General features: G+C 40.3%; 1 protein-coding gene across 1 annotated transcript in view; it reads left to right on the top strand.

Moving 5' to 3' along the window:
• Positions 1-27,041, top strand: part of Depdc5 (DEP domain containing 5, GATOR1 subcomplex subunit) — a 145,455-nt gene that overhangs the window by 104,479 nt on the left and 13,935 nt on the right. The window contains 5 exon segments of the mRNA XM_047561008.1: positions 5,132-5,286; positions 7,945-8,022; positions 8,502-8,634; positions 11,004-11,112; positions 12,940-13,167. Coding sequence (XP_047416964.1) covers positions 5,132-5,286; positions 7,945-8,022; positions 8,502-8,634; positions 11,004-11,112; positions 12,940-13,167 — 703 coding nt within the window.

Genomic DNA, 27,041 nt, shown 5'->3' on the forward strand with positions numbered 1-27,041 from the left:
AAGTTCAATTCAGTTGTGATAACTATACCAACCACTGCTGGATATAGGTCTGTATCAAATACTGTGGGAGATACAGGAATGAAAAACCCTTTACAAATATTACTTAATGTGTGTCATCCTCTTCCTCATCCCAGATGAGAAGCTCCATGAGGGCAGGGGGAGTATTTTCATATTCCTTCTTTCCTGATGTCATAAACCTTGCAGAACACCCAGGGTTTGGGTCTGGGAGTTTATTCCCAGTCCCTCCCACTTACTGTTAGATATATAGGTTTCTGTCAAGGGTCCCTTTATGGTACTTCTGCCTAACCTGAAGAAGCTGGGTGGCTGGAAGAAAGAAGCACCACTAGCTCATTTGTCTCCACGTAAGACAGAGCAGAGTGCTATCTCCAACAGCCTCCAGGCACTGTCGGGAACTGGTCAGGCAGATCTGACTGCTTATTAGTGGCTGATTATTCTCCAGCCTGAGAAAGCAGGGATGTGACAGGCAGAGTTGGTGAAGGGGCTGTCAAAGCACCTGTTTGATTGGTGCTAATCTCAGAAGCATCCCTGTCAGGGCTCTCTCCTTACCATCTTCCATAGCTTTGAGGATGCTGGGAGGTGGGGAAGAGACTGGCAGTTGGTGCTACTGCTGCTGGTTTTGTGTGTGTGTGTGTGTGTGTGTGTGAGTGACTGAACACCAGACTTTGTGTAGATTTTGCCATTTTTTCTATTGATATCCTTTTTTTGTTCCAGGCAGGATCCAGTCCAGGCATTGTGAATAACGTTGCAATGAACATGAGTGTTCAGATATTTCTTGGACATACAGATTTAAAATCTTTTGTGTACATGTTAGTTGTCATGTTGCTCCAGTCTCCTCTGGACTGTGATCATTTCTCAGTCTTTCCTTGTTTTGTGTGCGTGTTTTTTTTTTTTTTTTAATGACTTTAATAGTCTTGATAAGCCCTGGCCAGGGTATCCTATAAAATGTCCTCAGAGATGGGTTTGTCTGGTGTTTTTCTCATGGTTACAGTGGAGTGGTACCTCAGAGGTGAGTTGCCCTTCTCATCACATCATATTGGGGATACAAGAGACCTGCAGGACATACCTGTGATGGCAACCTTCATCACTTGGTTATATTGTGTTTGCCAGCTGTCTCCACTGTGAATTTACTTTTTCCACCTCTTATGCTCTACTCTTTGGAGGCAAGTCACTAAATTTAGCTCACTCTAAAGAAGATGGGGGAAATATCTACATATGATAAATGGAACTTTTTGTAAGGAAGGTTTTGGGTGGGGTTGTTAAGATGAAGTGCATCATAGATTAATACCTCCCTTTTTTGATTATTTGCCAGGTTTCTCCCTATGATAACTACCATTCTGTGCATCCTGCCTTTTTCTTTTTCTTTACCACTAGTCTTATTCAAAAATTTACTCCAGGTGAATTGCGGAACTAAATGGAATCTCCAGAATAAAAATGTGCCTAGATGGGGAAAATTTCAGGGAAATCAGAAAATAAGATAGGGCATAATATAAGGCCTTTTAAAGTAACTAGAGTTTTGTGCTAAATTCAGCTCTGACTTATTTATTTTGGAACCAGGAATTAAAGCCAGGAGCACTTAAGCACTGAGCCACATCTCTATTATTTCATTTTTTAAATTTTGAGATAGGGTCACTTTAAGTTGCTGAGGCTGACTTTGTTTTTTTTTTTTTTTCCTGACTTTGAAATTGTAATCTCCTGCCTCAGCCTCCTGAGCCTCTGGGATTATAGGCATGTGTCACTGTGCTTGAGTGGTCAGAATTTGAAGGCAAAACAATTCTTCAGGAGAAGTATAATGTTTATTTATTAAGATCTGAGCAAAATGTGCAGCCTCATGAAAGGCAGATCGTGTGATGCAGAACAGGGATCAGGCAACTATGAGGGAAATCTGGCCCACCATCTTGCTTTTATAAATGAAGTTTTAATGGAATGGAGCCATGCCCATTCATATACATACTGTCTATGACTGCTTTAGTGCCTGTGCAGAATTGAATAGTTGTAACAGAGACCAGCTGGTCCATAAAATCTAGTATGTTTACTATCTCATCCTTTACAGAAAATGTTTTGCCAACTTATGATTTAGAGGATAACTCCTTAACCACACCTCTACCAGAATAAAGAATCATGTAAATTTGTGGCAGTATCTCTCAGTTTAGGCTGGTAGAGTGATTCTCAGGATGCAGATGAGAGAGAGAGGTACCCATCTTGAGGGACCCAGAAGGCTTATGAGGCCCAGAAGGGCCTATGAGCTAGTCTTATGTGCATAAGAGTTAGTTCTAGTCTCTCTCAGTTAGCTGTTATAATATAACTTTAGGACATCGTGTGTATTCCTAAGCCTTACTGGTTGTGGGCTAATGATGGTTGATACTTCTCTAGGTGTTTATAGTACCCAAGGACTTAAGTGTTATATTTGGTATTCTTTTAAATCATTCATCTGCTATAGGAGAGCGTAGTGATTCTTCAGAACCAGGGACAGTTAACCCCCCCAGGGACATTTGGTAATATCTAGAGATATTTCTGTCACATCTGGGAGTTGGGAAGATGATGAATGAAGTATTTCTGACATGTAGTGTGTAGGAATCAGGGATGCTGCTCAACATCTACAATGTATAGGATAGCACCCCTACCCGAGTCTTATTTGATTCCAAATGACAGTAGTGCTGAGATTGAGAAGCCCTGTATTAGGAAGAACAATATTTATATAATCTAATAAATATCTGATAATATAAGACTCCAGCTGGGCACAGTGGTGCACGCTTGTAATCCCAGTAACTTGGGAGGCTGAGGCAGGAGAATCACAAATGGGAGGCCTTAGCAACTTAGCAAGGCCATCTCAAAATAAAAAGAACTGATGATGTTACTGCATTCTGGAAGTAGTACCCAAGAACCACGAATTAAGAACCTTCTACTTTTCCAGAGAACCCTGGAAGACTTATTTATTACATTTGCTATGGGATGCAACCTTTGACGATTGTTGTAGGGATTCTAGGTGAGTAGGGCAGAGATCTGCGTTCTAGAACCTCTCTGTGCATGTGTTAGGTATAATGTTACTCTGTGAAGCAAAACCTGGCAGCTATCAGGAGAGATTCATAGAGTTGCAGTGCTTGGGACTGGGGTGGAATGAATCATGAAACATTTTACTAAAGGGGCAGCATTTGAAATGGCCCTTCAAGACCGATGGACTTTTAGCCAGTGGTTGTGGGAAGAGGAATCTCGGGGTAACAGAATACATAGACAGGATTATACAAGCAGGGTTTGATTTGGTTGGAAATGTAAATGTCAGGTAGTATGACAAGATCACAGATCAGTCAATGTACAGAACCTTCAATGTCCTGGGAGTTGGTTCTCAATGGTATAACTCATAGGGAGACACAAGATTTCAGAGTAACAAAATAATGGGGTGGCTACACGAAGAATACAAATAATCCAATCAACAAATGGGCTAAGGAAATGAACAGACACTTCACAGAAGAAGATGTACAAGTAATCAACAGATATATGAAAAAATGTTCAACATCCCTAGTAATAAGGGAAATGCAAATCAAAACTACCCTAAGATTTCATCTCACCCCAATTAGAGACAGTCTTTTTTTTTTTTTTTTTTGGGTGCTGGGGATTGAACCCAGGGCCTTGTGCTTGCAAGGCAAGCACTCTACCGACTGAGCTATCTCCTCAGCCCCTCACCCCAATTAGAATGGCGATTATCAAGAATACAAGCAACAATAGGTGTTGGCGAGGATGTGGTGAAAAAGGAACACTCATACATTGCTGGTGGGGTTGCAAATTAGTGCAGCCACTCTGGAAAGCAGTGTGGAGATTCCTCAGAAAGCGTGGAATGGAAACACCATTTGACCCAGCTATCCCTCCTTGGCCTATACCCAAAGGACTTAAAATCAGCATACTACAGAGATACAGCCACATCAATGTTCATTGCTGCTCAATTCACCATAGCCAGATTGTGGAACCAACCTAGATGCCCTTCAGTTGATGAATGGATAAAGAAACTGTGGCATATATATACAATGGAATATTACTCCGCAATGAAGAATGATAATATTATGGCATTTGTAGGCAAATGGACGAAATTGGAGAATATCATGCAAAGTGAGATAAGCCAATCTCAAAAAACTAAAGGACGAATGATCTCGCTGATAAGCGGATGAGGACATTTAATGGGGGGTGGGAGGGGTTAGCATTAGGTTTAGGGTTAGGTTTAGGGTTAGGGATAAGGAGAGCGGTAAGAATGAAGGAAAGAAGGACTGTATAGAGGGAAAAGAGGGGTGGGAGGGGTTCGGGGGAAGGAAAAAAAAAATAAACATCATTGCCCTATGTAAAAAAAAAAAAATAATGGAGTGGGTTCTGTTCTTTTGGAAGATATACATGAAAGGTGGCTTGCAGTTAAAGTTTTCAGGGAAGAAACTGAAATTGCAGAGCCATTTAAGAGACTGGTCCAGCCCTCCCTGGTCAGAGGAAGGGTGGGCCTGACAGAAATGCATGTAAATAAAGGGGAGACCACAACTGGACAAGGGATCTATCAGATGCCTCTCAGGGTTGAACCTGGGCAATCAGAAGGCTGAATGTATTGCTACAGATACAAGAAAGGAGTCGGGTAGAAAGGATGAGTCATAGTGAGGTTGACCCACTTGTCTTTAAATGTCTTTTCTTCCCCTCCTCCAAGTCTCATAAGGAATGATTCTGACTTCTCTTCTGTCTCTATGGGGGGTTTCTTTAGTGTAAATATTGTCTGAGTTGGGTGCTGAAGTAATTTCTTTGGTACTGGCAATTTCTTGTGAACCTCTGCCTGCCATGTGGTTTGGAGAGTGGGAGTCTTCCTATTTCCTGGTAGAAGGCAGTGTACATAGCAGTAGTCTCTAGATTGTTTTAGCTCTTCTACCAGGTCCCAGTGGGAATTGAGAATGAGAGGAATAAAAAGAGCCATGTATGTAAGTATAGCTTTAAACATTGTATAGGTGGTGGTGGTAGTTAGTGATTTTATTTTTGTGTGTATGTGTGCATGTATGTGTGTAAATACTTGTTGAATTAATCAACCAGCTTATTTACTAAGTTTCCGTGTTTTTTTTTGTGGATTCTAGTGTTAATTTTTAATCTTCTTTAGGTATCTCTGGACCAAACTGTCACTCCGGTGTTGGATAGCACCAGTTTGGGGGTAAGCACAGGTCAATCTGTGGACAGAGGCAACAGCCAGACCTTTGGGAACGCTCAGAACATAGGAGAACAGGCCTTTCTGTCTGCAAACTCTAGTGACAGCAGGTGAGATTCATTACGGCCGAACTTGTGCTTCTGGTGGGATGAAGAGAGTCTAACCTCAAGGACTACAGAGATTGGGAGTCCAGAACTTTGAGCCAAGTTCATTTTTTTTGGTGGTGGTGTTTGCAGTGGGGGTGCTGGGAATCATACCCACCTTGGGCATGGTAGACGTACATTCTACTGCTGAACTGCAAACTCAGTCAGGGCCATGTTCTGACTGTCATAAATCATATATGAGATACTGAGTGAGTCATTGCTTACTCACACCTGTATGATGGGGCTAATGATCTGTGCTCTGCCTTTTTCACAGGATAGTTCCCTCAGAGACATAGAAATGTGTCAGATATCATGCAAGAGTATAGGGCTTGAGGAAGGGGATCTAGACCAAATCTCTTGGTCACCACTGTCCCTGTGGCATGATACTGTGCATGAGATAGTATGTAGTCAGTAAGAAAATGAATGAACAATGAGTGAGTCACTTGTTGTGGCCAAACATGGCTGTTTTTTTTTTTCCCTTTTTCCTGAGTATCCAGAAGAAGCAGCTTTATCTTATTTGCTTGAGCAAGAGCTCTGCTTTTAAAAAAAATGAATTATTTTACTTATGTTTGTATGTTTGCTTATGTGCAATGGTAGGAACTGATCCCTGTGCGTCCTGCATGTTAGGTGAACACTCTGCCACTGAACTACATCCCCAACCCTTTTAATTTTTTAAATTTTGATACAAATGCTAAGTTGTCATTTGGCAGTCCTCCTGCTTCAAGCCTTCATGAGTAGCTGGGAATACAGGCATGTGCCAATGTACTCTGCTTAAAATATTTTTAAAAAAATTTAATCAATTCATGAAAATTTTACATATTTATGGGGTATTGTGCCCTGGGTTTTAATGCTGTTTTCAATTTTTGAGAAATTTCTTTCTTATTTCCTTCCCAGCTATGTTTTATAATAATTCTGCCCAGTCTGTTCTTGTTGCCTCACTGTACTGACTATGCAGTCTTTGGATTAATGATCTAAGCACCTTTGAGTTTTATACCCCTATGTCTAACAGTTGAAGGTTCTCTGTAGTGCTTGTTGGCTGGCTTCTGCCAGCAGTCACTGTTTCCTTAGTCATAAATTCTGTTCTGTTTTTACCTCTGTCTCATCCTTGCAGCATGTTCATTCTGGCCAGTAGAGGCAATGATCAGTTTAGTCCTGGACTTCTTTACTCTCTGCCTTCTCCCAGGCCCATATCCTTGGCAAAACCTGCCTGGCTTTTTGGCTCTGTTCATGGAGGAGATTAGAGGGGCTGCCCAGTGCATAGGGAGTACCTCCTTCTACTTCTTCATTGTGTATGAGGGTAGAGTGGCAGGTTTGCTTCTGCTTTTAGAAGAGGAATTAGGGATGTTTAGGTTGAAGGTGAGAAGACCAAAAATGACACAGCAGGCAGAATCAGGACTAATGATTGAAAATTAGACAACAGATTCCATTTCATGATAAAGAAGTCACAAGCAATGGGTACTGCTGCATGGAAATGAGCTACATTTAGGGGGACTTAGTCCTCTGCCTTTGAAGGTATTCTTGGAGGGCGGATAGCCACTTTTCCATGCTCTCAGACTCAGCAGAGACTCAGGATCAGAAGGAAGTTCTTGAAGGTTTTTTAAAGACTTTTTTCTAATCTGGAGATTTTGGAATGCTACAGTGAGACCTGGACCTTCCAAATAGGCAGACAGAGGAAACAGAGGAAAAGGAGAGGTTTAAGAAGCTTGAATAAGCTTTCACATAAGTCCCAGGCATGACCCAGTTTGGTATGATGGAAGGCTGTTCAGTTGCTGAGTATGAAGCATGTTTTCAGGGACTGTCATACTATTGAGGAAGAACTTGGGCAGCAGGTTATAGAAACTGGAGGTTGTTTTATAAAGAATAATTTTATTTTTATGTGGTGCTGAGTTTTTTGACTTTCTCCAGTTCCTGTAACCAATCTGAGTTTCAAAGTGTTGAAATTATTGTTATTTTGTTTAGTGTTGTTTACCATATTGGATCTTCACCTATATCAGTTGTATACTCAGTATTATGCATACATTAGCCTCACAACTACCCTGAAGGACAGGAGTAGTATTATTGCTCTTTTTCAGATGAGGAAACTGAAGTAAAAAAAAGCCAGAGGTCCTGCAGCTGGGATGATACTAGGATTCTGACCCCATGCTCTGACCATAATTGCCCAGCACTTTGGTCAAGATTAGATGAAGTAGAGCTGGGGAGATGGTAAAGTTGGTAAAGTGCTTGCCTCATAAGCACAAAGCCCTGGGGTCAATTCCCAGCACCACACACACAAAAAAGAGATTTGATGAAGTGACATGTGAAAGGCCTTTTGGGCAATACTAGAGCAGTCCAAGGAAATGGTTGGACTTGAAACATATGATTTAAAGGAGAGATATTTATTAAGGATATTTATTAATACATAAGTCCACTTTGAATTCCTTTTGTTTATTTTTTTAATGAGTACTCTGGAAGTAGGAAAACCCCTATGAGATATCTCCAGGATACTGCTGTCTGGAGTTAGCTTGAATGCCTTTCATTGTCAATATTGCCCTAGTTTCTAGCACCTTAAAAAGTAGACCATGTTTCTAGTATTTGTGCTTTTGGTCATGTGTGTGCCCTTTTACTTTGTTATGCTCTGTATTATAGCTCTCAGCAACAGGCAGCAAGCTCTTTGACATCATCTTCCACCCTGGTGGAAATCCTGGAAGCCATGAAGCACCCCTCGTAAGTGGCTCATCATATATGTGGTGCAAGGGCAGGAGGTTCCCGAAGGCCTATGCCTTGGCAATGCTCAGGCATTGTGGTTGGGTAGATTTATATGTGAATCTTCTGTTTAACAGCTTTGAGACCATGGGCAAGTTACTTGACCTCTCTGAGCTTGTGCTATCTTATTTGTAAGTAGAGTTTTAAAAAGTCATTAAGCACATGGTTGGAAGCATTAAATAGAATAGTTATGTGAAATACATAGTGTAATGCCTGGTAAGTAAGGTGTTCTCTAAATGTCACTTCCCTTCTTCCCCTTTATATTTTTTCCCACAACACCTTTTATCTTGTGGGGATTTCTCTTGGTCTAGGAATTGCATAAAGAAATTGCTTTATGGGAGTCCTCACTCAGATAGTAAATGCTTTTCTGACTTCACATCTTCTCTTTCTGCTTGTTGCCACTGGGCACACACACACATGCTCACTGCATTGGAACCCAGGACAGGAGTTCAGTTGCTCTCTGAACAGAAGGGCCTTTCACCATGCTGCTTTATCAGTGCTGAGGTGGTGCACTGGCTGATGAACAACGTGGATGGGGTCCAGACACAGGCAATGGCCATCGACATCATGCAGGTGAGACAGCAAGACAGGTCCTACAGAACTATCTGCTCTGGTCCCGTGGAACCAGAGCCTATCATGGAAGTCGTTACCCTTTCCAGTAATGAGATCTGCAAGTTGGGTGAAAATCTGTTTTTAATAAGTGTAGGGCATATCTAGAATTGGTGAAAGGACAGGTTTTGATTTGAAACATACTTTTTACCTTAACTTAAAAGTCTGGCAGGTGCTGAGGAGATAGCTCAGTCGGTAGAGTGCTTGCCTTGTAAGCACAAGGCCCTGGGTTCAATCCCCAGCACCCCCCCCCCAAAAAAAAGTCTGGCAATAATTTTATTATTTTAACTGAAACATTCTGGAAGGAATCTGCGTTTTTGAATCTCAGTAATCTCTTTTTGGAATAATATTCTTCTCCTGATCTCAAGCCCACATTTTACCCTGGTTAATTCCTGCTCGTTGAAGACCTGAGCCTGAATTCAAAACTGTACTTCAGGGACTTCTAGTACCCTGTACTACTTTGTCAGAGAATCTGTCTTTTTCTCATTTGTTTCCTGCCTAGAGAGTGTGCCACCTCTTAGTGCCCATTTGTATGTCATTAGTGCCTTGTATGTTGCTTGGCACATGGTAGATACTTAGCAGACACTTCTGAATTTATTTATACTGTTTAGAACTAGAACCAAACATGAAAAGAGAGAAAGGGGTAAGGTTGAGTGACTGAGTCTGTTCACACCATCTTGTCCATATAAAGGTCCCTACTAGAAATTGGTAGTTTGTTGTCAGTAGATGTAAAATCAATAAACGATTTGAATTAGCATGTGTCCTCAGTTCTTTCTTTGATGGTCTTATTGTGATATTTCCGTAGTCTTTCCCAGAAAACTTTATATACTTCCATCTCTCTGAGAATACTGTTTCCTTGTTCATACAATGAAGTGCTTCTACAGCAGTTAAAACAAAATGAACTGGAAGTATATGTATCAAAATGGATAAATGTCAGAAGCATGATGTTGATGAAAACCAATTTATAAAATGATGTAGTATTATATCCTTTACTTAAAATTTAAAATCTCAGCTGGGTGCAGTGGTGCATGCCTATAATCCCATTTACTCAGGAGGCAAGAGGTTCACAAGTTCAAGACCAGTTTGGGCAGCATAGTGAAACCTTGTCTCAAATACAGTTAAAAAAAAAAAAAAAAAGGATTGGGGATGTAGCTCAGTGGTAGAGTGGCCCAGGGTTCAATCCACAGTAACATAATCAATCAATCACTGAAAAAAAAAAAAAAAAAATTCCACAAGAATACCTCATTCTCATGTCAATAAGAACTTTCTTGAGAATATTACTCTCAAATAATTTATTTCTGAGGAAAGAGTAGTCCATAGGTTTTTTTTTTTTTAAATTAATTTATTTTTTTGCAGTACTGAGTATTGAACCCAGGGCCTTGTGCTTGTAAGCACTCTACCAACTGAGCTATCTCCTCAGCCCTTTTTTTTTTTAAAAGTGAAAAGAACTGAAGTCAACACAGTTATGTCCCCTTTATCCCAGTTTCACTTTCCAAGGTTTCAGTTAGCTGTGGTCAGTTGTGGTAAAAAAATATTAAATAAAAAATTCCAGAAACAAATAATTTGAGTTTTAAAGAACTTTTATTATAGTAAATTATTATAATTGTTCTGTTTTATCATTGTTGTTAATCACTTACTGTGCCTAATTTATAAGTTAAACTTTGTCATAGGTATATATAGAGAAAAATAGTATGGTTGTCCCTCTCTGGATTATGTTTAGGACCCTGTTGGATGCCAAAATCTGCAGATGCTCAACTTATGTACATCTTTCCATATATTTAAATCCTTTCTAGAGTACTTATGGTACCTAATACAAAGTAAATTATTGTGCTGTATTGTTTAGGGAATAATGACAAGAAAAAGTTCATAAGTGATCAATAAAGATGCAACATTTTCTTTCAAATATTTTTGATCCAAGGTTGGTTGAATCCACAGATACAGAGAGCTGATTTAATATCTAGGGTTCAGTATTACCTGTCGTTTCAGGCATCCTTTTTTTGGGGTGTGTGTGTGTCTTAGAACATATTCCTGTCAGATAAAGTGGGGCTACTGTAGAGCAAATGTTAAATTTGTTAGAGCTGAATGATGGTCTATGTGGATTTTCTGTTTTTCTGTATGTTTGAAATACTTAATGATATATGTTTACATGTTATGAAATAACTTACACTAGGACAGTATTTAGCACAATACAATAGTTTTATGTCTAGTAGGTAGTTGGAGGGTAAGGTCTCCTTAGTGCTCCTATCTCTCCCTTGACTCCAGTATATAACCGGGGGCTACCCACTCTGAGATGTCCCTTTGCAGGAATTTCAGAGTTTCATTGTCTCTCCTAGAAAATGCTGGAAGAGCAGCTCATCATGCATGCGTCTGGTGAAGCCTGGCGGACCTTCATCTATGGCTTCTATTTCTACAAGATAGTAATGGACAAAGAGCCTGACCGAGGTCAGAACCAAGGCAAATGCAGTGACCTTCAGGAGTGGGTGTTTTTCTTGGTGATTTGCTGTTTCACTTGACAGCTTCTTGAGCTCCATGTGTGACTTTGTATTCTAAGTTGACATTTGAGCATTTGTATATAACTTAATTTAAGCATAACCAGAGAGAACAGTTTCTTAAGCTATAGTATGTTCTTGCTGAGGACAATGTAGGTGGAAGATAAACCTAGAAGATGCCAAAAGACCTGGTACAAGAATTCCCTTGGGTTGTGTTTTTGTAACTGATTTTAATTATAGCACCCTTTGCCTCCTTCCCTACCCTGTCCACCACCTCACAGGTGGTTCTGATGATAACCTAATGGATTCCAATCTCTGATTTATAGCAGTTTTTACTTCCTGGGTTTCTAGGTTCCATGTATTCTTCCAGAAATATATCAAGTCTTCACAAGTTTTCCAGGATATGTTTGCTTTAATTTTGATGTCTTTTATTTCTTTTTTCCCCCCAGCTCCATTTGTTTTATTTTTTTATGACAGTAGAATGCATTTGTATATTTTGATAGATCATGCATAAATGGAGTCTAATTTCTCATTTTTTCTGATATTTTTTAAGTAAAGTCATCCCTTGGTATTGGAGGGATATTGGTTCCAGGACCATTTCCTTCAGGATACACAAATCTGTGGATACTTAGGTCTTTTATATCATAGGCATAGTGTTTGTATATAACCTGTGTACATCCTCCCATGCACTTTAAATCATTTTTAGATTACTTATAATACCTAGTACAATGTAATTGCTATACTGTACTATATTGTTTAGCAATAATGACAAGAAAAAAGTCTTCAAGTTTAGTATAGAAGCAGTTTTTTTCCTGGATATTTTGGATGTGTGATTGGTAGAATTTGTGGGTGCAGAACTCATGCATCCAGGAGGCCAATTGCATTTATTTATTTATTTATTTACTTACTTATTTATTTATTTACTTTTTGTGGTGCTGGGGACTGAACCCATGGTCTTATGTATGCTAGGCCAAGTACTCTACCACTGATCCACATCTCCCAGGCCCCCCTTTTTAAATATATAAAGGAAAATAATGCCCAGAGAGGAGCAGTTCCTTGTGTGACCATGGTTAGAGCTGACTTGCTTAGTTCTGGAGGCACCCAGGACTCAGACCAGCCTCTCTTGTACATGTAGCACACATGTGGACCTTGACTGGAAGTAACTCCCATCCTGCAGACAGATGATTTCTCCACCGTTAGGTCTAAGGAGCCATACATGAGGCGATGCAGCTGGTCCTACTCACTGTGCTGTTTTGTCCAAGGACATGACAGAAGTGGGAATTTTTCCCTTGTAGTCTCTCATATATCCATTAACACTTTTTTTCCTTAAATTCTTTTAGACCAGTAAATACTTATTTTGCCTTCAAATTGAAGAGGGGAAATGGTTATCAGCATATGCTCTGAAATTATGGGTATAAAATTGAATATAAATTACTTCTTCCAATGAAGTTCATATAACATGTAATTAACTATTTTAAGAGGCATTTAGTACTTGTGCACCCACAACCTCTGTCCAGTCTCAGGCATTTTCATCACTGTTAGCAGTCAGTCCTTACTTTCTCCTCCTCCTGTCCCCTGGGAAACCACTAATAGACTTTCTGTCTGAAGATTTCTGTATTTTGGGCATTTTGTATAAATGGAGTCATACGATATGTGGTTTTTATGTCCAGTTTCTTTTACTTAGCATATGTTTTCCAGGTTCATCCTTGTTGTAGCATGCATCTGTGAGAAAATAAGCATTTGTGCTGAGGGATTCTTCTCTCCCCTCTGCTTTTTCCAGTGGCCATGCAGCAACCCACTGCCACCTGGCACACTGCAGGTGTGGATGACTTTGCCAGCTTCCAGCGCAAGTGGTTTGAGGTGGCCTTTGTGGCAGAAGAGCTCTTACACTCTGAGATTCCAGCCTTCCTCTTGCCCTGGCTACCCAGCCGGCCAGCCTCCTATGCAAGCAGGCATAGCTCCTTTAGCCGCAGTTTTGGAGGACGGAGCCAGGCAGCTGCACTTTTAGGTAAATGCTTGATCCAGCTGGATGTGGGGATGTATTGGCAGGTGCCCAGAAAAGGGTAGTAGCCAACCAAGGGAATGATGCCACGTTAACCAGGATTAGACCTTTTGTTATGCCCACACCTGCCACTGTGTCTGTTGACACTGTGGTCTCCTTGGCTGTGTTCTACTGGCTGAGTGGATCCAGTTTCATTATTTTTTCCAAGCAGTAAACAGTATTTAGCACCTCTCAAATCACAGCATGGTGCCAAATATGCATTTATAGGCGGGAATAGAAAACATGGCCACTTTTGGTGAGAGCACTCAGGATTCAGGGATAACTGACTACAGGTCTTAGTTCTTGCCAGAGGCCTTTCTTTGAACACTAGTGTCCTAGGATCTCAAAAAAGGAAGAAACCTAAAAGGTTATCCATTCAAGACACTTGTGCTGAGCATGAATCTCCCCTTATCCCTTCTTTCCCAGATACACTTACCATACTCAAAGATATACATTGTAACTCCTGTACCCTTTCCATGGCTCCTGCAGCTCTTAAGATACTTGTAATAAATAAAACAAAGGTATCATGCCAATCCATAATTAAAAAATATTAAAAGAAAAAGATAGTGGTGAATACTTGCTTATCAAAAGGTGGTGGACTGGGGTTGTGGCTCAGTGGTAGACCATTTGTCTAGCATGTGTGAGGCACTGGATTCAAGTCTCAGCACTGTATATAAATAAATAAAAAAGTTTCATCGACAACTGAAAAAAAAAAAATGTCGTGACTTCTGACAGGAAATGGAGACCTCTGCTCTGGAGGAGAGGCCTTATAGGTTGTTTAGAAAATACATGCCCTGAGTGAAGCACCCCAGAATTTGTCTCTGCTTATCTCCAGGTCAGGTTGCAGAGATCCTGAAAAGCTTTAAAAGAAAGGAAGCAGCCATAACACACCAAACTCCAGTGAAATGCCACATTCTTTTTTGCCTATAAAAGCTCAGCTAATTAGAATTCTGATCTGGCTCGTAGAGTGGAAGGTTAATAGCCATCACAGATTCTCAGATTTACTTAGATATGGGTGTGGCTCTCACCTACAGTTAAGCCCATCCTTACCTGTATTCTGTGAGAAGTGAAGGCCTGAAGAGGATGGCATGGGGCCCTTAGAGAAGCAGCTCCTCCTTTCATCCAGGCAGTCATGGCTTACCCTTCTCTTCTTTGTTGTATTTCTAACTTTCTATCTCTTTGAGGCCATTTGGGAACAAAGTGGCTGCATACTTGCTGTTATCCTGGGGAACTCACTTCCAGCAACCTAAACCATGTAGAGCACCCCTAGGATTTGAGATCAAAGACCTGTGGGCACCTGGAATAGCAAGCAGCAGTTTCCTGTGTTTTACACCACGGAAGGGTCTATTAAAAGCAGCAAGTAAAAGGGGAGGGACCCTGATGTTAATGGGAAGTAAAGCCAATAAATAATCCAGCAACAAAAGTGAAGTCAAGAAAACCTATTGCAAATATAACAAGCACAAGAACTTGATAAGTACAGTGTTATTCATTCATAATACTGGATAGTGCATGGGAAACTTCTCAAGAAACTATTTTATGCCATTTTTCCTAATAAATGAAGTTTATTTTTAGTAGCCAAGTTTTAAAGCTAGATTTTTCTGTATGAATAAAAGTTAAGAATTCTCATCTTCTTCAGGAAGTGAGGAGGCAAGCCCAAAAGCTAGATACTTTCCTTTGTATTTAAAAAAAAAAAAATGTTGAAAAGTCAATGTCCCACCATCTTCAATGTTACTTTCTGGGACAAAGATACAGTAAGTTACTGTGAATAAAATGTTGGCTCTTGTATAGTGACACTTTATCTAAGAGCTGAAGGAAAAAGGTTCTTCAAAAAGATTTCTGAAGAACCTGATGCCACAAATTCAATTGTCACCTCCTTGTGACACTTTTGAGGGGGCCCTCAACCATTAAGAGCCTATTTACTGAGTTTTTAACAAGTTTGGATACAGGTCACTAATACCCTAGATTATAGATAGAGAATTAGGGGCACATGATGGCAGTAGTTGTACTAAAGCATTTTGTTAAAATGTTTTCTAAAACATACCTGTTAGGTTTTGGTCCTTTTAAGATGGGTGGTAATTATCATTTATTTGGAAAATTTCCTTTTCTTAAAAGTGATAAATGAATTGTTTTGGTGTGAATCTTCTCTTCCAGTGCATATAAAACCTTACAGCAGAGTTCCTACACTTTGGCATTACAGATGCTTGGACCAGATAATTAAAAAAAAAAAAAAAAAAAAAAAATTAGAGCATTATGATTATACCAGACAATTCTTTCTTTGAAGGGGAAGGCTATCCTTCACGTTGTAGAATGTTTAGCATCATTCCTGGCTTCTGCCCTGTAGATGCCAGTAGGACTGCCTGCCCCCCCACCCCCCCAAATGTAGCAGAATGTCTCCTGACATTGCCACAGTGTCCCCTGGGGATACCAACTTATTTCCCACTTGAGAACCACTGCCCTGGGTAATTGAAGGATTACACCAAGAAGGCAAGGGGCCGTGATTGAGAGCTCAGGACACTTGAGAATCTTTGAAGTTCATCAGTAACTTCCCTAAGCGCATATCAGGTGAACATGTAAAATGAGGGTGATTTCAGAGTTTGGAGGTAGAAAGAATAGTCACAGCTGGAGTGAGAGAGACCCCCAGTTTTCTTGTGTATTTTCCACAATTCAATAAAGGCAATTGTGGTTGCTCCAGCCCTGCTTGATATGGGGCAATGGTAGTAATACTAGTGCCATGATTTCTAGAGCATATATATAGGTCAGGTACTGCACAAAGCAGAAAATGATCTCAATTCATCTTCTTCTCAGTTTGTAGAGTTCAGGGAACTGAGAGTCAGAGTGGTGAAGTAAGTCTGTTGCCCAGGGTTCTGCATCTAAGTGCTAGAGCTGGAGTTTATTTGCAGGATCTCTTGACCCTGAATCCCGATCTCTAACCATACTGCATTTGGCTTCAGGAGGATAAAGTCAAAGCCCATGAGGACTTCAGATGATTCTCATGATTGCCCAGGTCCAGGGGCAGCTGCAACTCTTGGTGATAAAGGACACTCAGGTCCCAGCCCTTTGCTACGAAACCTCAGCTTGCCCAGTGGGTTTTTCTTCCTCTCTCTGCCATCCCACTGGTCATTTTTTTTTTTTTTAAGAGCCACCAAACTTCTAACCTCTGCTTTCCACCTCCACTCCTAGTATCTTATGTCACTGAGATAACTGAAGATTCCCATCCACCTTCACCAGCAGTGATGTCTGTCCCTACTATTCTGCCTCCCTGCAACCCCTTACTCACTGTAGATGAGCCACCACTACTCCAGTCTAAGGCCAATATCTCCACCTGTGCTCAAGACCCCTGCTTGTAGTACTTGGACTGATTCTGACAGGCATTGCTTCTTTCTGAACTCTTCTCTTTAGTAAAGCATTATTGCGCTCCCTCTGCCCGCAGAGAGAGACACGACAAACTTCTGAAGCTTTGGAAGTTTATTATGTACAGTCCCTCTCCTACACTTCCCTTACTCCTAGCTTCCGCGCACTCCCAGCTTCTCTTCTCTCAGCTTCTCCCAGCTTCCGCGCACTCTCAGCTTCCAGCTCAGCTTCAGCCTCCGTCTCCGCCGCTTCTTCCGCTTCTGCCTCCCCACTCTCCCACCCACCAGGCTTATATACACTTCAGCCAATCAGGGGAGAGTACACGAGGTAAACGCGGACAGCTGCAAGCATAGGATAGATACACGAGGGGGGGCATGCTCTAGTCACATCGTTAACTAGCCAATCATTGGAATTCGCTGGTTGTTTACTGTATAGTTGGCCGCTTTTGGCTCAGCGTCAGGCGCCATCTTGACCATGCCCAAGGCTGGGGGTCCTGGAAACCCCGACAAAGCATCTTCATCAAGCATCCCTGTCAGTCTACAACAGGTGGACTTTGTCTTGTTGACAAAAGCCTAGTAAAACAAAACAAAATGGGAAACTTAAATCAGGTTTTCCTCTATCCCCTCCTCTGGAACAACCCTTCCCAAGCTTACCACAGAGCCCTACATTGCTTAGTAAAGTGGCCTAGTCCTTTTGCCATCAGCAACATTTGTTTGATAATCTCTGACTCCTCCTTTCAATGTTTTTTTTAGTGCTCCCTCTCAGCTCTCCTTTTATTTTTTTTTTGAGTCTCCTTTCCAGATTTCTCTTCAGCTACCTAACCTTTCAACATTGTAGCAGATAGGTCTTGTTCCATAGGCTGGTAAAGCCTTCTCTGAGTCCTATCACTGTGTCTTGAAGCATCTTGTTAAGGCCAGTGGTCCTTCATTATCCCTACGTCCAATCACTGCTAAATTTTCATCTCTATCCTACACCATGTTTTCCAGTTTGAGACTCATCCATTTGTCTCCTTGACTGTCAATTAGAGACTAAAGTACATTGTTCAGAGCTCCACCTTCCCACTCCCTAGCCACCCCCATCTACTTCTCCCTTAGTCTTTCCTTCTCATTTTGGTTACTTAAGCCAGACGGGAATCTCAGTCACTTTCCTGTTCTTTCTTTCCCATTCTACATCTAGTCCATCAGCAAGTTCTGTCTTCTTTTTATCTACCTTCAATATTCCAAGCCACTGTCATCTCCTGCATGTGATATTGTAGTCACCTCTTGACCTCTTCCTTCCACATAATATGTTTTCCACACAGAATCTAGAGAGACCACGTGAAATGTAAGTAGGATCATGTTTTTATCTCTAGGCAGCGTTCTCTTGTGACCCACATTTCGCTGGTATTAAAAGCTGGTCTTCATCCTCTCAGCTGACTCCCATGTGGGTTTCTTATTCTGCTCCATCTGCTGTGGTGGTCCTATGCACTTTGCTGACCAACATTGGCTTCTGTGCACATAGGCCAAAATACTAAGCACACTTCTGCTTCTGGCCTTTTCCTTCCGCCTCAGATGCCCTCAGGAATTTTTCCCTTCAAGTCTCTTCTTCAAGGTCACATGTAAATGAGGTCTTCCCTGACGCCACGATAGTCTCTGGGCCCATGATACCCAACCTTTGTTTGCTTTGCTCTTATCACCTCTGGACAGTGTGTGTGTGTATAGCTTGTGAGTTTTTCTACTTCCACAAGGACTTAAGCTGTGTGGTGAACTTCTTGTTGTTCACTGACTGTCTCCACTCCTACTTTTTTTTAAAATTTATTTTTATTGTAAACAAATGGGATACATGTTGTTTCTGTTTGTACATGAAGTAAAGGCATACCATTTGTGTAATCATACATTTACATAGGGTAATGGTGTTTGATTCATTCTGTTATTTTTTCCTTCCCCTCCATCCCTTCCACCCTCTTTTCCATCTATACAGTCCCTCCTTCCTCCATTCTTGCCCCCCTCCAATCCCCCATTATGTGTCATCATTTGCTTATCAGCGAGATCATTCATCCTTTGGTTTTTTGAGATTGGCTTATCTCACTTAGCATGATATTCTCCAATTTCATCCATTTGCCTGCAAATGCCACAATTTTATTATTATTTATGGCAGAGTAATATTCCATTATATATATATATACCACAGTTTCTTTATCCATTCATCAATTGAAGGACATCTAGGTTGGTTCCACAATCTGGCTATTGTGAATTGAGCAGCTATGAACATTGATGTGGCTGCATCTCTGTAGTATGCTGATTTTAAGTCCTTTGGGTATAGGCCAAGGAGTGGGATAGCTGGGTCAAATGGCGGTTCCATTACAAGATTTCTGAGGAATCTCCACACTGCTTTCCAGAGTGGCTACACAAATTTGCATCCCCACCAGCAATGTATGAGTGTACCTTTTTCCCCACATCCTCACCAACACCTATTGTTTGTATTCTTGATAATCACCATTCTAATTAGAGTGAGATGGAATCTTAGGGTAGTTTTGATTTGCATTTCTCTTATTAGTAGAGATGTTGAACATTTTTTCATATATCTGTTGATTGCTTGTATATCTTCTTCTGTGAAGCGTCTGTTCATTTCCTTAGCCCATTTATTGATTGGGTTATTTGTATTCTTGGTGTAGAGTTTTTTGAGTTCTTTATATATTCTGGAAATTATTGCTCTATCTGAAGTATGAATGGCAAAGATTTTCTCTCACTCTGTAGGCTCTCTCTTCACATTACTGATAGTTTCCTTTGCTGAGAGAAAGCTATTTAGTTTGAATCTATCCAAGTTATTGATTCTTGCTTTTATTTCTTGTGCTATTGGAGTCCTGTTAAGGAAGTCTGATCCTAAGCTGACATGATGAAGATTTGGACCTACTTTTTCTTCTATAAGATTCAGGTCTCTGGTCTGATTCCGAGGTCCTTGATACATTTTGAGTTGAGTTTTTGTGCAGGGTGAGAGATAGGGGTTTAGTTTCATTCTGTTGCATATGGATTTCCAGTTTTCCCAGCACCATTTGTTGAAGAGGCTATCTTTTCTCCATTGCATATTTTTGGCCCCTTTGTCTAGTATGAGAAAATTGTATTTATTTGGGTTTGTGTCCATGTCCTCTATTCTGTACCATTGATTTACCTGTCTATTTTGGTGCCAATACCATGCCGTTTTTGTTACTATTGCTTTGTAGTATAGTTGAAGTTCTGGTATTGTGATACCCCCTGTTTCATTCTTCCTACTAAGGATTGCTTTAGCTATTTTGGGTTTCTTATTGTTCCAGATGAATTTCATGATTGCTTGCTCTATTTCTGTAAGGTACATCATTGGGATTTTAATTGGAATTGCATTGAATCTGTATAGCACTTTTGGTAGTATGGCCATTTGACAATATTAATTCTTCCTATCCAAGAACATGGGAGATCTTTCCATCTTCTAAGGTCTTCCTCAATTTCTTTCTTCAAAGTTTTGTAGTTTTCACTGTAGAGATCTTTTACCTCTTTGGTTAGATTGATTCCCAAGTATTTTATTTTTTTTTTGAGGCTATTGCAAATGGAGTTGTTTTCCTCATTTCAGCTGTTTTGTCGCTTGTGTGTAAAAATGTTTTAGATTTATGCGTGTTGATTTTATAGCCTGATATTTTGCTGAATTCATTGATGAGGTCTAGAAGTTTTCTGGAGGAGGTTTTTGGATCCTCTAAATATAGAATCATGTCATCAGCAAATAGTGACAGCTTAAGTTCCTCTTTTCCTATTCGTATCCCTTTAATTTCTTTAGTCTGTCTAATTGCTCTGGCTAGTATTTCAAGAACGATGTTGAATAGAAGTGGTGAAAGAGGATATCCCTGTCTTGTTCTGGGTTTTAAAGGGAATGGTTTCAGTTTTTCTCCATTAAGTATGATGTTGGCCATGGGCTTAGCATAAATATTCTTTACAATGTTCAGGTATTTTCCTACTATCCCTATTTTTTCTAGTGTTTTGAGCATGAAGGGGTGTTGTATTTTGTTGAACGCTTTTTCTGCATCAATTGAAATAACCATATGATTCTTATCCTTAAGTCTATTGACATGATGGATTACGTTTATTTATTTACGGATGTTAAACCATCCTTGCATTCCAGGGATGAACCCCACTTGATCGTGGTGCACAATTTTCTTAATATGTTTTTGGATACAGTGTGCCAGTATTTTGTTAAGGATCTTTGCATCTATATTCATCAAGGATATTGGTCTAAAATTTTCTTTCCTTGATGTGTCTTTGCCTGGTTTGGGTATGAGGGTGATATTAGCTTTATAGAATGAGTTTGGTAGGGTACCCTCGTTTTCTATTTCCTGGAATACTTTGAGAAGTATTGAAATGAGTTCTTCTTTGAAGGTCTTGTAGAACTTGGCTGAGAATCCATCTGGTCCTGGGCTTTTCTTGGATAGTAGGTTTTTAATGGCTTCTTCTATTTCATTGCTTGATATTGATCTGTTTAAATTGTGTATGTTCTCCTGGTTCACTTTGGTTGGAGCATATGTCTCTAAAAATTTTCAGTGTCTTTGGTAGTTTCTATTTTGTTGGAATACAGATTTTCAAAGTAGCTTCTCATTATGTTGTGTATCTCAGTGGTGTCTGTCGTGATATTTCCTTTTCATCACGAATTTTAGTAATTTGAGTTTCTCTCTTCTTTTCTTTGTTAGTGTGGCTAAGGGTTTGTCTATTTTGTTTACCTTTTCAAACAACCAACTTTTTGTTTTGTCAATTTTTTGAATTGTTTCTTTTGTTTCAATTTCATTGATTTTAGCTCTGATTTTAATTACTTCCTGATTTCTACTACTTTGCTGTTATTCTGTTCTTTTTCTAGGGCTTTGAGCTATAATGTTAGGTCATTTAGTTGTTGACTTTTCATTCTTTTCTTGAATGCGCTCCATGCAATGAATTTTCCTTAGTACCGCTTTCATAGTGTCCCAGAGATTTTGATATGTTGTATTGTTGTTCTCATTGACCTCTAAGAGTTTTTTTATCTCCTCCCTGATGTTTTCTGTTATTCATGTTTGATTCAGTAGCATATTATTTATTCTCCAGGTGTTGGAGTATTTTCTGTTTTTTATTTTGTCATTGATTTCTACTCTCAGTCCATTATGGTCTGATAGAACATAGGGTAGTATTTATTTTTTTGCATTTCCTAAGGGCTGCTTTGTGGCATAACATATGGTCTATTTTCGAGAAGGTTGCATTTGCTGCTGAGAAGAAAGTGAATTCGCTCGTTGATGGATGGAATATTCTATATATGTCAACAAGTCTAGGTCATTGATTGAGTTTTATGTTTTTTTTTTTTTTTGTTTGGTTTTTGTTTGGAAGATCTATCCAGTGGTGACAGCGGTGTGTTAAAGTCACCCAGACTTATTGTGTTGTGGTCTATTTGATTCCTGAAATTGAGAAGGATTTGTTTGATGTACAGGGAATGCACTGTTGTTTGGGGCATAAATATTATGATCGTTATGTGTTCCTGATTTATGTTTCCCTTAAGCAGTATGAAATGTTCTTCTTTATCCCTCCTGACTAACTTTGGCTTGAAATCCACGTTATGTGAAACAAGGATGGAAACCCCCACTTTTTTATTGGGTCCATGTGCGTGTTATGTTTTTTCCCATCCTTTCACCTTTAGTCTGTGGATGTCTTTTTCTATGAGATGAGTCTCTTGCAGGCAGCATATCGTTGGCTCTTTCTTTTTAATCCATTCTGCCAGTCTGTGTCTTTTGATTGATGAGTTTAGGCCATTAATGTTCAGGATTATTATTTAGATATGATTTGTATTCCCATTCATTTGGCTTTATTTTTGGTTTTTAACTTAGCTTGGTTTCTCCTTTGAGTGGATTTTTCTCTAAGGTAGTTCCTCCCTTTGCTGACCTGCATTGTTGTTTTTCATACCCTCCTCATGGAATATTTTGCTGAGAACAATTTGTAGCGCAGGCTTTCTATTTGTAAATTCTTTTAGCTTTTGTTTATCATGGAAGGATTTTATTTCATCTTCAAATCTGAAGGTTAGTTTTGCTGGGTGTAGGATTCTTGGTTGGCAACCATGTTCTTTGAGAGCTTGAAATATGTTGTTCCAGGCCCTTCTAGATTTTAGAGTCTGGGCTGAGAAGTCTGCTGCTATCCGTATTGGTTTCACCCTATTTGTAATCTGATGCTTTTCTCTCACAGCCTTCAAAATCCTATCTTTATTTTGAATGTTAGGCATTTTCATTATAATGTGCCTTGGTGTGGATCTGTTGTGATTTTGTGCATTTGGTGTTCTGTAAGCCTCTTGGAATTGATTTTCTATTCCATTCTTCAGGCTTGGGAAATTTTCTGCTATTATTTCATTGAATAGGTTGTTGATTCCTTTGGCCTGTGTCTCTGTGCTTTCCTCAATCCCGATAATTCTTAAATTTGGTCTTTTCATGATGTCCCATAGTTCTTGGAGATTCTGTTCATGATTTCTTACCATCTTCTCTGTGGGGGCAACTTTATTTTCAAGATTAAATATTTTTTCTTCATTGTCTGAGGTTTTGTCTTCCAAGTGATCTAGTCTTTTGGTGATGCTTTCCATTGAGTTTTTTATTTGGTTTATTGTTTCCTTCATTTCAAGGATTTCCATTTTTATTTTTTGAGAATCTCTATCTCTTTGTTGAAATGATCTTTTGCTTCCTGCAGTTGCTCTTTCACCTGCTTATTGGTATTTATCATTCATTGCCTGCATTTGCTCTGTTATCTCATCCTTTGCTTCAGGAATCATCTTAATCATGTGTAATCTGAAGTCCTTTTCTGACATTTCTTCTACCATACTGTCATTGGATTCTATTAATTTAGAATCTAGGTTTGTTTGGATCATTTTCTTCCCTCGTTTTTTCATGTCGTTCATTTATCTTCCCCTCTAGCAGTGCAGATCTGGGGTATTGCAGATTCCTCCCTATAGGCTTATAGTGGCCCTATATGTTTCCTAAACCTTTTCTTTAAGGGGAGATCAATATTAGCAGTGCCCAATTCAGACAGTATGCAATCCTAGACCAAATAGCTCCTATGAGGACATTAACAATATTGTCATAATAAACAGAATGAGTTCAATTATTATCTTCAGTATAACAAACAGATTTGCAATAAGGTCTACAGTTTCTAATGGAGGACAAAGAGGATGCAGAGGGATGTAGAATGTAGCTGTTAATGGGATAAGAAAAGAAAGAAGTTCTAAATAATAGAAAGGGTGAGCGTATAATCAAAAGAAGTTGGTTGTTAGCATGCAAAAAGAGAGAAAGAGACTCTTAGGGAACAGGTAAACAAAAGGAAAAGAGAGCAAGAAAAGTAAAGATATAAAAGCCTAAAATTATTCAATAAAGAGAAAAAAGAAAATGTACACTGTAACAGTCATATAGTATTCAAACCTCCTAGTCTTCAGTAGCCTGATGCCATGAGAGGGTACCTGACAATGAGTTTCTAGTCTCCAGCAGGCATCTCAGAATGGGATTTTCCCCACCTAAAGTTCGGAGCTATAGCTTTTAGGATTATCCAAGATGGCGCCTCTGGCTTCCAAATGTGTTGGCAAATGGGGAGCTGCAGCTTGGGGTGTGGACGTGGTCCTGGAGGCGGGGTGCGGTTGGTCAGGCAGGGGTCCTGGAGGTGGGGGTGTGTTTGGTGTGGTTGTGGGATCCTGTAGGTGGGGTGCAATCAGTCCGTTGGGGTCCGGTGATAGGACGCAGTCAGTTGGTCTGGGGGTCCTGGCGGCAGGGAGCAGTCAGTCAATGTGTGGGCCCTGGAAGCAGGGAGTAATCGGTCGGCCTGAGGGATTCTGGAGAACGGGGCTCAGTCAGTCCCACCCTTAGGACGGGGGTCCTGCGGGGCCTGGCTGTTGTCTCAAAATGGCGGCAGCCACGTGTAATCATACCTGCAGGTACTGTAACAGTGAACTTCCAGGCAACAGAAGGCAGCTGGCACTCCACCTGCGGTCAGTGATCAGTTTGCTGACTGTTGTCGTACGATCTGGAAGTGAACCTCGGGTGGTGGGTGATGGATAGGTGTAAGGCAGGCGATGGATAGGTGTAAGGCAGGCGATGGACAGGCAAGAGGCAGACAAATGGCGGATGATGGGCACCTGACAGTGAGCAATCTGCATTCAAAAAGGCATCGATATGTTGGCAGACTGCAGGTTATCACAGTAGACAAATGGGGTAAACACCAGGGGATCAATAAGCAGCAAAAACTGCCTCAGCAAGAAACAGATATCCCCTGCTTGAAACTGGTGTTACAGAGTGACAAGGAATGCAGCCTCCCTCTAATCCGCCATCTTGGATCGCCCCCCCACTCCTACTTGATCATAGTTGTTTTCTGTTAATACTTGTTGAATGTATGTAAAAATATTAATGAATGCAGTTTGGCAGATTTGGGGGAAATTGAATTTGGAACATTAAGTCTGGAGTTGATAAACCTGATGTTAAGTAATTAGTTGCTGAATTGTTCAGAAAAATAGTAGTAGTTCTGCTGTTCATTCTGTTGAAAATACTACCAGCCTGGCAACAAACTGCCCTTCGCCTTTCTTGTATGCATGGTCCTTCCCCTGTGAAAAGACAAGGGGTTGTGTGAATGGTTCCAAACCTCTTGATGCACTTACCCCTTGGTCAGAGTCACTACTTCTGGAAAATACTACCAGTATTGTCACCTTGACATATTTAGTTTCTGTGAGCCCTCTTGACAATGTCTATCCAAACATTCTCCTTTCCAAAGTCTTGTCCTTCTGTAGGCTGGTAAAATCCTCTCCTGACTGCCATAGTCTTTTGCTTAAGGTGGAATTGAGATCATCTCAGGTTAACTTTGGTTCTTAGTGCTTAACAAAGAGCAGTCTATAGAAAAATAACTTATATGCCCCCAAAAGGGGGAGAATAGAGAGAAATCTGTCCGGGGCAGGTAGTTGATTGGACTGGTGTTTACTACCTGGGGTCTGTGTATGGTCTTCAGTGAATCTGAACTAGTCAGAATTTTGTATGTATGTTTTCTGGGGAAACATACTTTTTTTAGCTTTTCAGTAGCTCCCATGGTTGTTATAGAGGAATTTCATTCTTTCAGCCTCTTTGCCCATCACTCCTCCATAGGAAGTGGGTTTCTTTCCCTTTTAAACCTGATATGACCTTATTATAGCCAGTTCTGTGACCGTTAGGATATGAGTTATTTCTCTGTAGCATTATTCCAGGTTAGAATATAGACTTTTACTCTGTCATTTATTTAAGTGACAAAGATCTATTGTGTTTATTTATTGTGGTGCTGGGGAGGGAACTGAGTGCATCACATATGCTAGGTAAGTGCTCTCCCATTGAACTACATCCCTAGCCCAATATGTTGTCTTTAAATTAGGTCATCTTCAATATTTGGTTTATTTTTCAGGAAAATAAAAATAATATCACTTATAATGGAAGAAAGGCCATTGTATATTTATTATATATGACTTGTTCATTTTCCATTTGCTTTTTGTGTGTTTCCTTTGTCATGTTCCTTTTTAAATACTAACGAATCTCAATTGGCTGTTAGTAGTTGAAAGTTGTTTTGAAATCCCTGACATTGGCATATGGTCCTATCTGAATTCACTCATGGTAGCTCCCACTTCCTGTGGTGCTGAGCTGGGAGGCTAAAAGGGCATCTGAGACTATGGAAGGAGCAGTGCCACATGCCTTGAGCCCCCTCAAAGCCCCCTTTCCTTCCTTCCTTCCTTCCTTTTTTCTTTCTCTCTCTTCCTTTCTTTTCCTTTTCCTTTTCTTTCTTCATGCTGAGGATTGAACCCAAGGGGATAGTTTACCACTGAGTTATAACCACAAGTCTTTTGATTTATTTATTTTAATTTTGAGGCAGATTCTTGCTAAATTGCTGAGGCTGGCCTGGAACTTGGAATCCTCCTACCTCAGCCTCCCAAGTTGCTGGAATTAGAGGCATGTGCTACTGTGCCTAGCTCTCTCAGTCTTTTCTTGATGACCTGCTAGATGCCAGGGTCAGAAGGGATTATAGACTACCTCTGTCCAAACCCTAAAATTTACACCTTTTCCATAGCACTCCTGGTTGGTGGGAGCCAACTCCTCATTGAAAACCCTTTTGATACGGCACTCACTACTAATAACCCTCACTTCATTCTCTGGCAGCTCTAGTTGTTATGCTGTTTCAGTTCCCTTTGTGGGGTTATGTTCATTCTCCTCTAGTGACACTGATCCCTTCCCTGGGTCGTTAAAAGCACCCTTGCTCTGACCTGGGTGATGGATGCTGAGTCTGCTCTTACCCTGGGTTTGGATGTATTTATTGGATTCCATATATTCCTATGTCCCCAAAAGGTGAATAAGTTGGTTCCCGTGGAACACAGGGAGTGACTTCACTGGTAGTCGTATTTCAGCGTGGCTCATATCTTTGTAGACAATATAACCCTGTTGGAAGCATCTGTATTGTCAATTCTAATCCCTGAAGTATGAAACCAGTGATATCTTGAGCTTG

The sequence above is a fragment of the Sciurus carolinensis genome, chromosome 8 (assembly GCF_902686445.1).
Source record: "Sciurus carolinensis chromosome 8, mSciCar1.2, whole genome shotgun sequence".
NCBI lineage: Eukaryota > Metazoa > Chordata > Mammalia > Rodentia > Sciuridae > Sciurus > Sciurus carolinensis.